Raw genomic sequence first — 14,015 nt, 5'->3', positions numbered from 1 at the left:
TCAGTAAAAGGCAGGCTATGTTAAGTATAAAGCTGTGGTGATTATGTTAGTGTGGTATAAATACTGGAAAGCTAAGAACTAATTCATTCATAGATGGCAACTTAATCTATGTCAGCATTATAGATGATTAGGGAGGATGGGCTTTTCAATGAACAGTGCTGTGATAACTGATATTCAGATTAGAAAAAAAGGAATGGAATTAACTTCTGTCTCCCAAAGTATTAAAAATTAGATACACCATTAAAAATAACTTTAAATCACTTATATCAATGATAATGTAATGTCATTATATAATTTATTGACAAATGGAGAAGGCAAAATATCCAGAGGAAAGAAAATGAGTAGCTATTTGATTTCTCTAAGGGAGTTGGTTTCAAGGTAAAGATCATCCTATTAAGGAAACTGGAAGTAAAGACAATGCCTCATGCAGGTGAGTTATATAGGTGGGGAACTCAAGAGGAGAAAAACAGAACCATAGCAAGTCAGACCCATGAAAACAGTAAAAATCAAGGGGAAATGTTAAGCATGTTGGGGGCCTCAAGTATTTGAACGGTGACCAATTTGGGTTCAGATAGTGACACTACTTTCTATGCAGCTCGGCTTCAGGTATTCATAGGGAAGGTCTAGCTGCTTATTCCGGGCCACTATCTCCCTTTCCAGGTGGTCCAGATCTGCTTGAAATTGTCTTAAAACAGCCTTGGGCTCAGGACCTGAGAAATATTCTTCTGTGTGATGCCCCAGGGGTACCTGAAGCAGAAAAGAAAGGACCAATCATCTTCTAGTTCTAAGACAAAGGAACCCAAACTCCAGTTCCTCACCCTTAAGTCTCCTTGTCAGCCATCAGTCTCCTCAGAACTCCAGAGGTCCCTTCTCACCATATCTAACGAAGACCGGCTAACGAGCCATGTGGCTAACATTTGAAGACTGGTCTGCCAGACATTAGGTAGTGAGCCCATCACTGTGTCCATTGTGATATCTTCCTTGGTGGTGGGTGGAGGCATCCGCATTGAGCTTGGGGCATTAGGGACCCAGGCATACCAGTCGAACTGGAAGAAGAAGAATCTGGAGTCACTCAGAAACTCTGATTCAGGAACTTAGACCCCAGCTCTGTTCCTCAAGTATCCCCAAGCTTTCTCTCAGAGACCCATACCTGGCCTGTGTTGACTGCTGCATGCTGGGCAGAGCATGTGAAGATGCACATGGTAAGGAAATGGCAGAGCTGAGCCCGAGACTGGAAGGACACAGGGAAACCTAGAGAAAAGAACAAAGCATAGACACTGCAGTTACAAAGGAGATAAGGAAATAAACGCTGATAGTGTGTCATGTCTGTGTGTGTGTGTGTGTGTGTGTGTGTGTGTGTGTGTGTATATATATATATATATATATATATATATATATATATATATATATGTCATGAACTACTATGTACCAGACACTATACAGGCACTGGGAATATGTTGGTGGACAAAACAGACTGTAGTGGTGAAGAATGATAATAAACAGAACAACTAAGTAAAATTATACACAGTGTGTGAGATAGTGATAAGAATATAAGTAAGGCAGGGAAGGAGATATGTGATTTAAAGGGGGATAGCTAATAATTTAGTCAAGAGACCAGTCCTTGCTTTGCTGCTGACTAACTCATTACCTTGGACTACCTACTTAGCTTCTCTGAGCTTCTGTTTATTTTACTATGAAAATAGAGATGATAATACTTACCTTATAAAGGAACCATTCATACAAAACCCCTCAGTCCATTGTAGGTATGTTTGTTTATAAGGTAGAGAGTGGGCAGGGTCGAGAGGCTGGTTGGTCAACTATCAAGTGTTCAAAAAGTGGTTAAAAGCAACAGGAAAGAGGTAGACACCCAAAATAAAATGGTACAGGAGAGTGACAGGCTCCACACAAAGGAGGATATCCATGTGGCTACTAAACCTAGGACAAGTTCCTCGGTTCTACCAGTCACTGTGAGAATACAACTTAAACTCATAATGTGAAAACATAACATTCACAATATGACCAAAGCATTTTTTCAAATATTTGAGAAGATACTGACTATACCTCATACTCTGTGGAAGATGAATAAATGTATACAAGCACACTGGAAAACTGTCAGAAACCACTAAAGCAGAACATACACATATCCTATGACCATCAATTTCACTTCTATATACAACCCAACAGAACTGTACACACAACATTATTCACAGCAGAAATGACATTAATAGCCTCGAAATGGAAGCAAACCAAATGCTCATCAATGGGAGAAAGGAAAAAACTAAAGTCCACCATATTTACAAAATAGAATACTATATAATGAGAACAATGAACTACATGCTACATTTCACGGCAGCATGGGTAAATTTCAAACAATTTGGAGACATTAGTGCATGTTTTTGTGTGAAGTTCAAACAGGTAAAACTAACCTGTGCAGTATGAAGTGGTTACCTTTGGATAGGTAAGGACTAGAATAGCACAAGGGGCTTTCTGGGGAGCTAGTAATTTTTTTTTTTTTGTAATTTGTGCTAATTACACAGGTATTTCACCTTACTAAAAGTTCAAGTTGTAGCCTATGATTTATAACATTAACTTTTTTTTAGTGTATATTATTTTAATAAAATTTCCAACCTCCCCCAACGCGGTTAAGAATACGAGGTTGCTCTCCTAATTTCTGGAAAGCAGTTCCAGGTATCTGGGCTATGATGCAGAAAAAAAGCAGTCATGGATTCATTTTGGAACTGGAACACCATCAAATCCACTCAATTTACAGTTGAGATGCTGCTCAGGGTGTTGAAGGACCTGCTCACATATTACACTTGCTGACCGTATTTGGGAGGTAATTTTTTGGAGTGGGGCATAGGATCACAATAATTTTATATTGATTGTTTTACATGTTTCAACCTTGTCACATTCATTATTTCAATTGGGACAAGAAATACATTCATTTCAGTGAAAGGATATTAAAAGCCAATGAGATTAAATAGCTTTCTCAAGCAGAGGTCAGGGAAGAGAAAATCTTTTTTTTTAAATATATATTATTGATTTTGTACAGAGAGGAACAGAGAGAGAGAGAGAGAGAGAGAGAGAGAGAGAGAGAGAGAGAGAGAGAGAGAGAGAGAGGATATGCCTGCAACCAAGGTATACATGCCCTTGACCAGAATCGAACCTGGGACCCTTCAGTCTGCAAGCCGACACTCTATCCATTTAGCCAAACCAGTATTGGTGGAAGAGAAAATCTTAATACACTGTCTTTAATGAGGGTGATGAGCGAAGGATAGCACAAAGAAACCATGAAAATTGCTGGAGACACAGTGTGGGTGCAAGAGGTTAAAGCACACATTCCAATAAGTTTTACAAGTGCTATGATGTGGGTATTTCATGGGAAGAAGCACAAAAGAGAGAATGAGAAGGGTGTTTTGGATCAGGTAGAGCCTGATGGCCAGAAATGAGACATACTACAGAGGTTTTGGTCGTGAAGGATTTTGGAGGTGTTCTTGGATGAATGGGGAAGGTACAGTCCCAGATGCTTTGAGATAGGACTCCAATCCATGGTAGGCATGTGGTTTATGATGTGTGCATCCTGTGGGCCTGGTTATAAGTAACAGATCTTAGCTGTTGGGGACAGTTATTGCACATAGGGAGTGTAAAGCATTCAAGGTATTGGTGTGAAGACTGAAGGGGAAAGGAGCTAAAGGATGATTCAAAACAGTCCCTTCTGGCCTATGTGTACGAGAGAGAGAAATATGAACATAGGAAGAGCTCAATAAAGACTATTTCTTGGCCTTTTATCAATATAAAATGGGGTAGGGGAACTACAGGTGGTTAGTTCACTGGTGAGGAGTACACTTTTTTTTTCTTTTTTTTTTTTTTTCTTTTTTTTTTTTTAAAGAAACTTCAGTCCCAAGGATCATGACACTGAGTTTGGGTTTAAGTCAAATATATACAGTACTGAGACTACATCTAGAAATGGCCCTGCAGTTGGCAGGCATGTAGGATGTCTGGATCCTGTGTGAGTGCTGGACAATATTAAGAAGGAGGAAAAGTGAGGGAAAGCAAGGATAGGATTTCATGGACTTCCCATTTCTATCCTTAATAAAGAAAACAAACAATAATAAGAAGAGCCTGGCAGGGCCTGGGCAGATCCCTTACTGACTATGGTTCTGGCCTATTAGTCCTTTTGGCAGATTAGGGGCCTCTATGAAAAGGAGGGGGAGGCCAATTCTTGGGTTTCTAGAATTGTCCTGAGACTTAGGAAGTGGGAATGGGAATAAGATGCTCCATGTGTGGGGAAACAGGGGCTGATGAGGGGTTGGGGTCATAGTCCCAGAAGGGCAAGGCTGAAAAGGGCCTCTGGTCACAGGGTCTAGGAGCTCCCTTCTCTGGGGAGGGATCTTACCTCGGTCCTGGGCCTGGCACAGCCCCACCTCAGTGATCTCCTGACACCAGGCCTGCAGTTCAGGGTCCCCTCTCACAATGTCATCCCCGTGGTAGAAGAGGTGGACAATCCCCTCCACGTACCTGCCCAGAGGAGAAGGGAGCTGAGCTCCTTGAGAGTAGAAAGCTCTAGTCTCTGGCTACTACTCCTTTTCTGTGTTATCTATCCAGCTGATTCTTGCTGTACCTGAGGACAGATCTGATAAGACTTTCCTTTTGGGGCACCCTGAAGGTCTTTCTACACGCTAGTTTAGAAAGGAAATGTGGGACGTTAATTTTAAGAATTCTGCCTGGCCAATGTGTCTCAGTGGTTGAGTGTGGACCTATGAACCAGGAGGTCACAGTTCAATTCCCAGTTTGGGCACGTGTCTGGGTTGCTGGCTAGATCCTTAACAGGTGGCAGCTAATCAATTGATGATTATTGATGATTCTATAATTTTCTCCTTCTCCCTCTCTAAAATCAATATACATAAATATATAATAGCATTGCAGACACATGGTTCATAGTCACTCTTCATAACAAAATGGTCTACCCTCTTTAACTTTAGTATAGATGTCTGATTCCACCAGATACCACAGTTTCACTCAACCACACAAATCTACTTACTTACACTGTTTATTTCAACCTTCCCATCCTCAGACCTTACCCACCATCTCTTCACTGTTCCTAATCTCTTCTCAATTGGCTCCTTTGCTTCTCCTTTCTGGACTTTCTTCTTTCATATTCCTTTGGCCTCATGGTGACCTCAGGTTAAAGCCCCATTCTCACTGTTCCCAATGTCCTTTTATTTCTCCAACTCTCACCCACCGGGCAATAATCTCCCAGAGCCGTAAAGCATCATGGGCATAGAGGGCACTTGGGATTCCCAGCAGGCCCCGGTCAGCCAGATCGTCAGGAGGACAGAGGGAGCGGTAGGTCAGCTTAGCCATGGCCCGACGGAGCACCTGCACATGGGGCCCTCCACCTGTGCTCCATCCCTGTGACAACAGAAATGAGAGGACTTGAGGGGACAAACAGAACCAGAAAACATGGCATAGTATGTAAAGTGGTCAGATGTGGCCTTTTCAGATTCAATGACATTGGTTTAAAGGGACAAGGCTCCTGGGTTAAAGGGTCAGGACAGTCACACAGCGGGGCCTGGAATGTTGAAAGTGACAGGAGGTCATGCAGACTTGGGTGATTGGGTGGCCCCACAATCCTCCTCCTTACCTTGTCAAATAAGCCTCCTTCTGAGATGAGTTCATTCCGTGCCCGGGTGTTGATGTCCAGGGTGTAGCGGGTGTGTGGGATCAGGAGCTGGATGGAGAAGGGTGGAGGGGTGGTTTATGGACAACAAGCGTGGATCCTTCCTTATTAGTATGGGGCACTCAGCATGTGGCTTCCTCTCCCTCTTCTCTTGATGCTTTCCTACCTGCTGGTGCCTTTGCCAGGTAGTCTCCTCCCTTTCTGATCTCTTAGTCTCATATTCTCCCATTGCTCTGTGAGTTGAGCTTTGGAGTCTGATTGACCTGGACTTTAATATACACTTCACCACTTACTTTGATATCTGACCATGACAATAAACCCTCTAAACACCCATCTCTTTATTTCTTTACAGGGGATGACAATAGGGTCGCATCACAGGTGCTGTGGTGATGCCTATGTGTATAACATATGAGAGTGTTCAGTACACTGCCTAGCACACAGATGTCCTTGAATAGTATCTGTTATCATTATTATTAGTCCCACCCTGTGTCTTTTGAGAATCAATCCTTTATCTTTGGATTTTTCAAAATAATTTTTCTATCTTATACATCTTTATAGTTTATTTATTTATTTTTTTAAGTGTGAGACAGCCTTGCATCATTAGATGACATAATTTTTAAAATATATTTTATTGATATTTTTACAGAGAGGAAGAGAGAGGGATAGAGAGTTAGAAACATCGATGAGAGAGAATCATCGATCAGCTGCCTCTTGCACACCCTCCACTGGGGATGTGCCTACAACCAAGGTAGATGCCCTTGACAGGAATCAAACCTGGGACCTTTCAGTCCACAGGCCAACGCTCTTTCCAAACTGTTTTCCAAACTGAGCCAAACCGTTTTCGGCCACATCCTTACAGTTTAAACTAGCCTTTCTATTAATTTTCAAGGTTGCTCCTCCAACCTTTAGTTATTTTACTCTTGCATTTTCAAAATTTCAGGGTTGGGTTGGGCAGGGTATTTTCAGTCAGAATTAAAGGAACCTTATTGATCTACCATCTTTAACAGCAGAGGGGCTATTGTCAAATCTCCAATTAGGCACTGTTAGTTAGGGCCCTCTCTTTTGCTTTTCCTTTGCCTTGAAAAAAGGCCATCTGATCCTCATGTGCATTTCCTTTTGTCTTAGACATTTTTTTCTTCATCCAGTGATGGGGGATTCATGCAATATTGTTATTTATGTGAGCTGGTGATGCTGCAGAGAGGGAAGGACCCAGTTGATACCATTGGTACCAGCATAGCAAAGCAACTCACATTGGTCTAATACCCTTGAAAGACCATTAAAGATGCTGCATGTCATAGGAAACACCAAGTCTACATGAGAAGGGAAGAAACCAGAAGACAAAGAACTAATCATAATAGCAAGAACTATTATTTTTTGTCACAATTAGCCTATGTAATGCTGTTAATCACCTCCATGATGATGCATCTATTATTCCCATTTAGAGATGAGGACCCTGAACGCACATCTGGTAAGAACTGAGGCCAGGATTCAGGATGCAAACACCAGCAGTCTGAATGCACAGCCTGCACAGGTAACCTTTATGAAGGGGGAAGGCCTAGCCCTCCTGGTGGCCTGATAACAACTCAGGTATTTGCTGTGGGATGAAATTGTTATGGAGAGGGGAGACAGCTATAGAGGGAGCTGTGGAAGGTGGGGGGGGGAGGTTTGAAATGTAAAAGTTGGTTCAATCATCAAGATAGAGAGCAAATGGTGATGAAAAAGCATCATAAAGTCAATTAACTCCAACATCAAGGAATTCTGTTAAGGGCTATTTTGTCTATGTTATCCCCGGCGCCAAAGGGGTCCTTGCTACCAATGGACAGGTTTGGAGATGAAGGTTGGGACTCCTGGAAGAAACACAATTCAGATGTTCTACCCAGCATGCACGCACATATCTTGCCACCACTTCCAACTCCATGTACCTAAAACCAAACATATTATCTTTGACTTCAAAATGGGCTTCTGCTGACTGTATTGTTTCTAACACTTGTTCTGGTTCATAAGCTTGTACCTTCTTTGCTCCTGCTGCTAGTGTCATCAAGATTTCAAAAATGTTTTGTAGGCTAGCAAAAGGCTATTTTTGCTGCCTTCTAGTTAGCAATAGATACTAGGCTCACTACTGTGTATAATTATAGTATTTCTGGATCAGTACAACTATCTACAGGGTAGTCTAGTGGTTGCAGCAGCCCATACTCCTGAGCTTTCTCTCCAATCTTTCCCTCAGGAATGCTGCAACTACTATTTCCTCTCATCACAAAGTCTTTGCCTTTTCCTTTCCATTACTCTAACGACCATGTCATGCACCTGTCATTGGGCAGGTTAAATAACCTCTTGGGCTGGTCTTTTATTCCTTTGAGTTTCTACTTAATGAATCCTAAACTGTGGTGTTGATTGCTTTCTGTCTTGATTTCAACTTTATATCCAGATTCTGTTCCATGGTTGCTCTTATTTAAAAAAAAAATTTTTTTTAATTCTTTATAGTTTAAAGTATCACATAAGTCTCCTTTCCCTCACCCTGCATTGATCTCTCCCCAGCTGATTGGTAATTTTTCATGTGTATCATTTGGCTTGCAAGTTAAATGCTAGCTCTGTGAAGCAGAGCAATACTTTTTATTTATGTAATTACATTTCTGCTCTACAGCAGACTCTGCTGGAGAATATCAGAACTGCCTTACAGTAAGTGCTGAATATTTGCTAAGTAATTTGACTTAATAGATGGTATCTCTCTTGTATTATTTCTTCAAACTGCATAAGAACCTATGAATATCTCAAAATAAAATAATTTAAACTTTAGAAATACAGCGACAAGTTGCAAAGTCCTGACACGATAATTGCCTCTTGTCTGTTTACAAATCACAAATATTTTTTTTATTACATCAACGCAGATACTCATTCAATTAGAAGAAACTTGGTTAACTTCTTCCCAAACAGGTGGCTTATGCTTTTTAAATTCTAGAGAACTGTTGTGTTGTTTCTTTCCTCTGGGATGTGAGGGAGATGGGAAAGGAGGGTAGAGGATGTACCTTGAAGACAGGGTGCAGTCCTGGGAGGCACCTCATGGTGGCCACAGCGATGACCTCACCCAGCAGATGAGTGCTCAGCAAGTGATACTGGAGCTCATGCAGTTGGGAATCTGAACTTCGGACCCACATCTTTGCCAGGAGCCAGGCAAGGGGAGGATCTGAGGGCAGGAACAGTGGTGGGGTGGGGCAGCTGGGGCTGGGAGGCTGGATCTGAAACCAAGAGGAGCTAAGCATTCATTGGCTTCTTCCTATGTTACAAGCTATGCTTATTATTCTGGGGGAAACACTGGTGACTGATTGTTGTCTCCCAGGGATTATAATATAGTTGGAGGAATGAAGGCCCTTCTACTCAACCTCTCAAGTGCTGTGGGGAAGTGTCAGTGCCATGATGCTCAGGTTCAAAGCAGGAGGAACTGGAAAGAAGTGTCTAGTGTGACTGAGGGAAATTTGATGAGGGTGTGAGTTAGGATGGTAGAATGGGAAGGAAAAGGTGGACATGTGAGATAAATAACAGTTCCTATGAACTGATTGATGAGAAGAGTTAAGTGTGAAAACACATTACAACCAAGGGAGAAAATATGTCTAAGAAAAAAGGGATATTCCACAGAATCATTGGTCGAAAAAGATAGTCTTATGTTGAGAACTAACAGCATTCTGACTCTTAAAAAAGTAATTCCAGGTGAGTAGTGAGTAGGCTGTAAGGTAGAAAGGAGATATTGGATACAAGAATAGATGTCACTGAATGATGCAGGGGTGGTTGACAGAGCCTGCTGTCTTTGTCTGTTGGCAGAGGTTGGGGATGAACACAGAGCAGCGTTGAGCAGAGATTTCTGAGGACACCTCACCTGGATGACCATGGGCAGCAGCTTCCCACTGGGATCCATCTTCAGCATGACAAGGGGGACAGCCAGGTACTGCTTCTCTCCCTGGATCACGTTGGCTGGAATCCCATCCAGTAGGATGAAGTCAGCCTCAAACAGGGAACCATTCTAAGGAAAGAGGAATGAATCCAGGGTTAGAGTTGAAAGCATACATCCACAGGTCCAAGGCAAAGGGGAAGAAATGTAAAGACATTCACTCTCTTGTCATTATCCCCTATTAGTACCTGAGTCCCAGTGGCAGAAGTGAAGGAAGCACCAGAGCATCAAGTTCAAGTTCTCTTATTTTATAGGGAGGGCTAAGACCCCCTTGAAAGGAGGCTTCCTTACAGACATGCAGCTTGTCTGTGTCAGAGGCAGTTTTAGGACTAAGTATGCCCATTGCTTCTGTCCCACAGGTATGCCCAGCTCTCCCCTTGTCAGACTGCCCAAGCTCCTTTCTCCACCGTCTCCTAATGGTCAGCTTTATTGGCAGAATCCAGCTTCGATGCTTTCCCTACATTTTCACCTCTAGGTTTTCCCAGCAGAGGACTCTATACTCAGGGACAGTGGGTTACCAAGCCTCCCATTCCAGATTCAACTTTGGTTCTTTCCCTTCACCACCTCACAGACAGGGAGAAGACAATCGTGGGCTGGAGGCTGTACCTGGAGTTCTTTCTCCAGCTGGGCCTGAAGCTCCTCCATCCCTGAGGGCAGCACCAGCCGGGAGGGCAGAGAGGTGGAGCGTCTCAGCAGCATGGGGTTGGTGCCATTGAGGAACTGGTAGCCAAAAAGCTCATCTTCCTGCCAGCGCTGGTGAACCTTCTCTGTGGGGTTAGAAGGAAAATAGTCACCATCACATGATGTTCCTCTCCTTCAGACTCTCCTAATCGAGGATTTAGTCACATGACTCCTCCATATTCAGCCCACATGTTTTCATTCATGAGGCCTTTGTGAGATCCCCAGCTCTCAAATTATTTTTTGACAAGAAGTTTGGAGACTATGCAATGTGACACATACCTCATCAATAGGGTCATCAAGGGGTTATGGGGACCTGGACAAACAACTGACCAGCCAGGGCAGTCTTTTGTCCCCAGAAGATCTGGTCAAAATCTTCCAGGCGTTTCCAGGGGCTTGGGAGGGTGTAAACATATTTGAGGACCATCTCCATAATCCTAGAGCAGACATCAAGAATGAAACCATCAATCTACCAAATCCTGTTTCTGGATCCACCAGCCCCACTCCACTCTGACCATTTCCTCACCCTTCATTCACTGTCCATTCATAGTGAAGCCTCTTCTGCTCATGGAACCTCATATTTGAAGGCAGATCATCTATAGTGTCTGCAGCAATTGTCATGGGTAACCCTTCCTTCCAGGTGGCCCAGCTAAGATATGGGGACATAGGTTAATGGAGGGGGTAGAAGTCATTGATGGAGCAAGTTGTCAGGGAAGGGGGTACAGCTGGGAGGCTTCTAATAGGGTGGTTACCAGTAGATTTTCTGTCTTTCCTCCAGTTCCTTTTCTCGATGCTTCTGGAAGACATCCAAGGTATTGTTTCCTGCCAGGCGGGCTGAGGAGACAACAAAACATTTCTCCTCCATGCTTTCTCCAATCTCATGATATGCCCTGACTCCTTCCAATGTTCTATTTATTTTTATTTTTAAATTGTTGACAGTATTATAGATATCCCTCAATTATTCCCTCCATTCTATCCCCCTCTCTGCCCCCACCCCACTTGAGGCCTTCACCACACTATTGGCTGTATCCATAGTTATGCATGTATGTATATAAGTTCTTTTGTTCTAATCATTTCCCATCTCCCTTCACTCGACACCCCACCTCTGAGTATGTCAGTCTGCTCCATGCTTCTATATCTCTGGATTGATTTTGTTCATCAGTTTATTGTGTTCATTAGATTCCACTTATAAGTGAGATCATGTGATACTTGTTTTTCTCCAACTGAGTTATTTCACTCAGAATAATATTCTTTAGGTCTATCCATGCTGTTGTTTGGGTAAGAAATCCTTCTTGTTTATAGCTGCAAACTATTCCATTGTGTAAATATACCACAGCTTCTTTATCCTCTCATCTAATGATGGACACTTGATCTGTTTCCAGATCTTAGGCATTATAAATAATGTTGTAATGAACATAGGGGTGCATATATTCTTTCTGATTGGTGTGTAGGGCTTCTTAGGATATATTTCTGGAAGTGGGATCATAGTCTCCTATTTCTTAACTGTATGGCATCATATTCTTTTGATTTTTTTTTTCTCTCTGGCTCTGCTTAGTTCCCTAGTCATTCATCTTTTCTCACTCCCTTTTCTTAATTTCACCAATCTTCAATCTCATATTTTTCCTGAGAGGAAAATCCCATTTTTTGGTCACCCTATTGTAAACCTTAACTAAAATTTTCCTATTTACTGCTTTTCTTCATCACAGGGGCTATAAATTTCTTAATTAGCTGAAAAGTCCATACTTATCTGACATTACTCCATATTCCTTTGTTAATTTCTCCTGTCCTGGTCCTTCCCTGTCCACACCTTAAGCTGTTCTCCAAAATGACATATTTCAAATTAGGCACACTTACATCCTCTGACGTCAACCTACTTTCACTGTCACCTGTTCTATGTGTGCCAAACCCAGTAGTGGATCCACATTGCTATTTTATCTGACTTCATCTCACCTGTCCTAGACTGCACATAGTTTATAGTTGGTCACCTGGCTTAATCTTGCCCTCATCTGTACATATACTTACTCGTGCCTCAAAGATATTTTGTTTAAGCTTCCATTCTTACTTGTCATTTTCCTAAATTGTCTCTCGTACTTATTTCTTAAGGTAGCAGATTCTCTCTTTGCTGTCCTCATTCATCCCCACCCTAATCAGAGTGCTTCCTGCTCTCACAGTTTTCTTTCATGAAAACATGGAACTCAACTCTTCACAAACCAGCTCTCCACATCATATCATTTATTTGCTCCCCTTCCCTGCCTCCTCTGTGGGATCATATGTCCCTGCCCTAACTTGTTCCCAGTCACATGGAGATCTCCTTTCCCCTTTACTTTGGCTCTTCTGCTTCCCAACACAGCTGCACCTCCCTCTACTCTGCTCACCTTTTGGGAGGTGGGATCTACACATCCATTATTTCCTTGTCCAGTCCCACTTCCAGCCTTTGTAACTCTACGTATAACTTTTCCCATTTCCTGTCTTGGCCACCTTTAACCTGCTGAGCATACAGTATTTCAACTCCTAGGGCCTTCTATAGTGCTACCCTATGCCTCCCCTTACCTCCAGTAATCCTTGAGTCCCACACCCACTTCCCTGAGGCGCCCCCTCACCGGTGCCCTCGGGCAGGGTCAGCAGGCCCTCGCCCTGCACCCAGCAGTAGCAGGGGAAGGCGGCCTCCTCCAAGGCTCCCGGGCCCTGCACGGTGATGCGGTCACAGAACCAGGCGTCGTCCACCAGGGTGTGGTATTTGCGCAACTTCACGAACTGCAGTGGCCCCAAGTCCTGGGGAACATCTTGCTCAAACTCCTCCACCTGTGGGGACCAGAACCTGGTAGACCTGGAACTCAGGGTGAGGCCTGAGTGTTTTTTATTGAGGACTGAGCATCATCACCTACCCTGTCCATAAACTGAGCTTTCACTGCGCCTGAGCTCTTGCAGATCCTTTCCTTTGACCATTGATCCCAGAGTGATACTGGCCTGGGATCACTTAGGGAAATAGTGGAGGGTGAGAGGACCACAATCTCAGACAGGGAGAGAGGGGTTGAGCCCAGCTGGGCTCTGGCTCTGAACCTATACCCCACCCGGATGCTGGCGTCCCTTCTCACTGGAAGTTCCAGCATGAATGCCCATCACTGGCTCCTAGCCTCTAGCGTCCTGCCCGCCCTCATGCATTGAGCCCCACCTGGCCCCGTGCTGGCCGCAGCTGCAGCTCCAGCTCCGCCTCCCCGCGCTCCCCCACCAGCCACAGCTGCACGCGGTTGAATGACCCAGAGAAAGGCCAGGCCCCCGTGGCCACGCGGATGCGGTAGAGGCCCATGGCAGCAGGTGGGCTCTCCTGGGTGGCAGAGGTTCCGTTACTGGTACCAAAGATTCCGTGGCCAGGCTTTCTCCTGCTGCCTCAGCACAAGTCCAGGGCTTAATAAAGCGGGACTCTGAGTGCCCGCCCACTGCAGGACTGGGCCCCACCCCAGACACACCAGAACCTGGGATTAGCCCAGAGGGTGGGGGAAAGCAGCTGCTCCTCTCAGCAAAGTGCTGAGAAGTGAGGCCAAGAGGAAGATAAGGCATTGAGCCTGGGTGGGGCAAGAGAGGGAGAGGGGGAGGGAGAATACACCCTGCGCCTTCATGTCCCCTTCTCTCTACTTCCGGGGTAGTTTTACAACAGATAGCATTTTCTGAAGGGGCCCTATTCTTGCTGGCAGTGCCTGATGTCCTTGGGTGATTGTA

The 14,015-nt window shown here is 43.9% G+C and overlaps 1 protein-coding gene across 1 annotated transcript; it reads right to left on the bottom strand.

Annotated features, from left to right (window-relative positions):
- Nucleotides 1-479: 479 nt before the first annotated feature.
- LOC118726718 (polyunsaturated fatty acid lipoxygenase ALOX12) lies at nt 480-13,749 on the bottom strand. Its single transcript, XM_036451788.2, has 14 exons — nt 13,471-13,749; nt 12,899-13,100; nt 11,051-11,132; nt 10,825-10,947; nt 10,632-10,735; nt 10,227-10,387; nt 9,549-9,692; nt 8,704-8,913; nt 5,645-5,731; nt 5,243-5,412; nt 4,397-4,518; nt 1,151-1,251; nt 876-1,046; nt 480-747 (listed from the first exon to the last, which is right to left on the bottom strand). The coding sequence occupies exons 1-14, from the start codon at nt 13,603-13,605 to the stop codon at nt 568-570; spliced, it is 1,992 nt and encodes a 663-aa protein (XP_036307681.1). The 5' UTR covers nt 13,606-13,749; the 3' UTR covers nt 480-567.
- Between the last annotated feature and the right edge of the window lie 266 nt (nt 13,750-14,015).

The sequence above is a fragment of the Pipistrellus kuhlii genome, unplaced genomic scaffold (genome assembly GCF_014108245.1).
Source record: "Pipistrellus kuhlii isolate mPipKuh1 unplaced genomic scaffold, mPipKuh1.p scaffold_m20_p_23, whole genome shotgun sequence".
Lineage (NCBI taxonomy): Eukaryota > Metazoa > Chordata > Mammalia > Chiroptera > Vespertilionidae > Pipistrellus > Pipistrellus kuhlii.
This window is presented reverse-complemented; position numbering and strand designations above follow the sequence as displayed.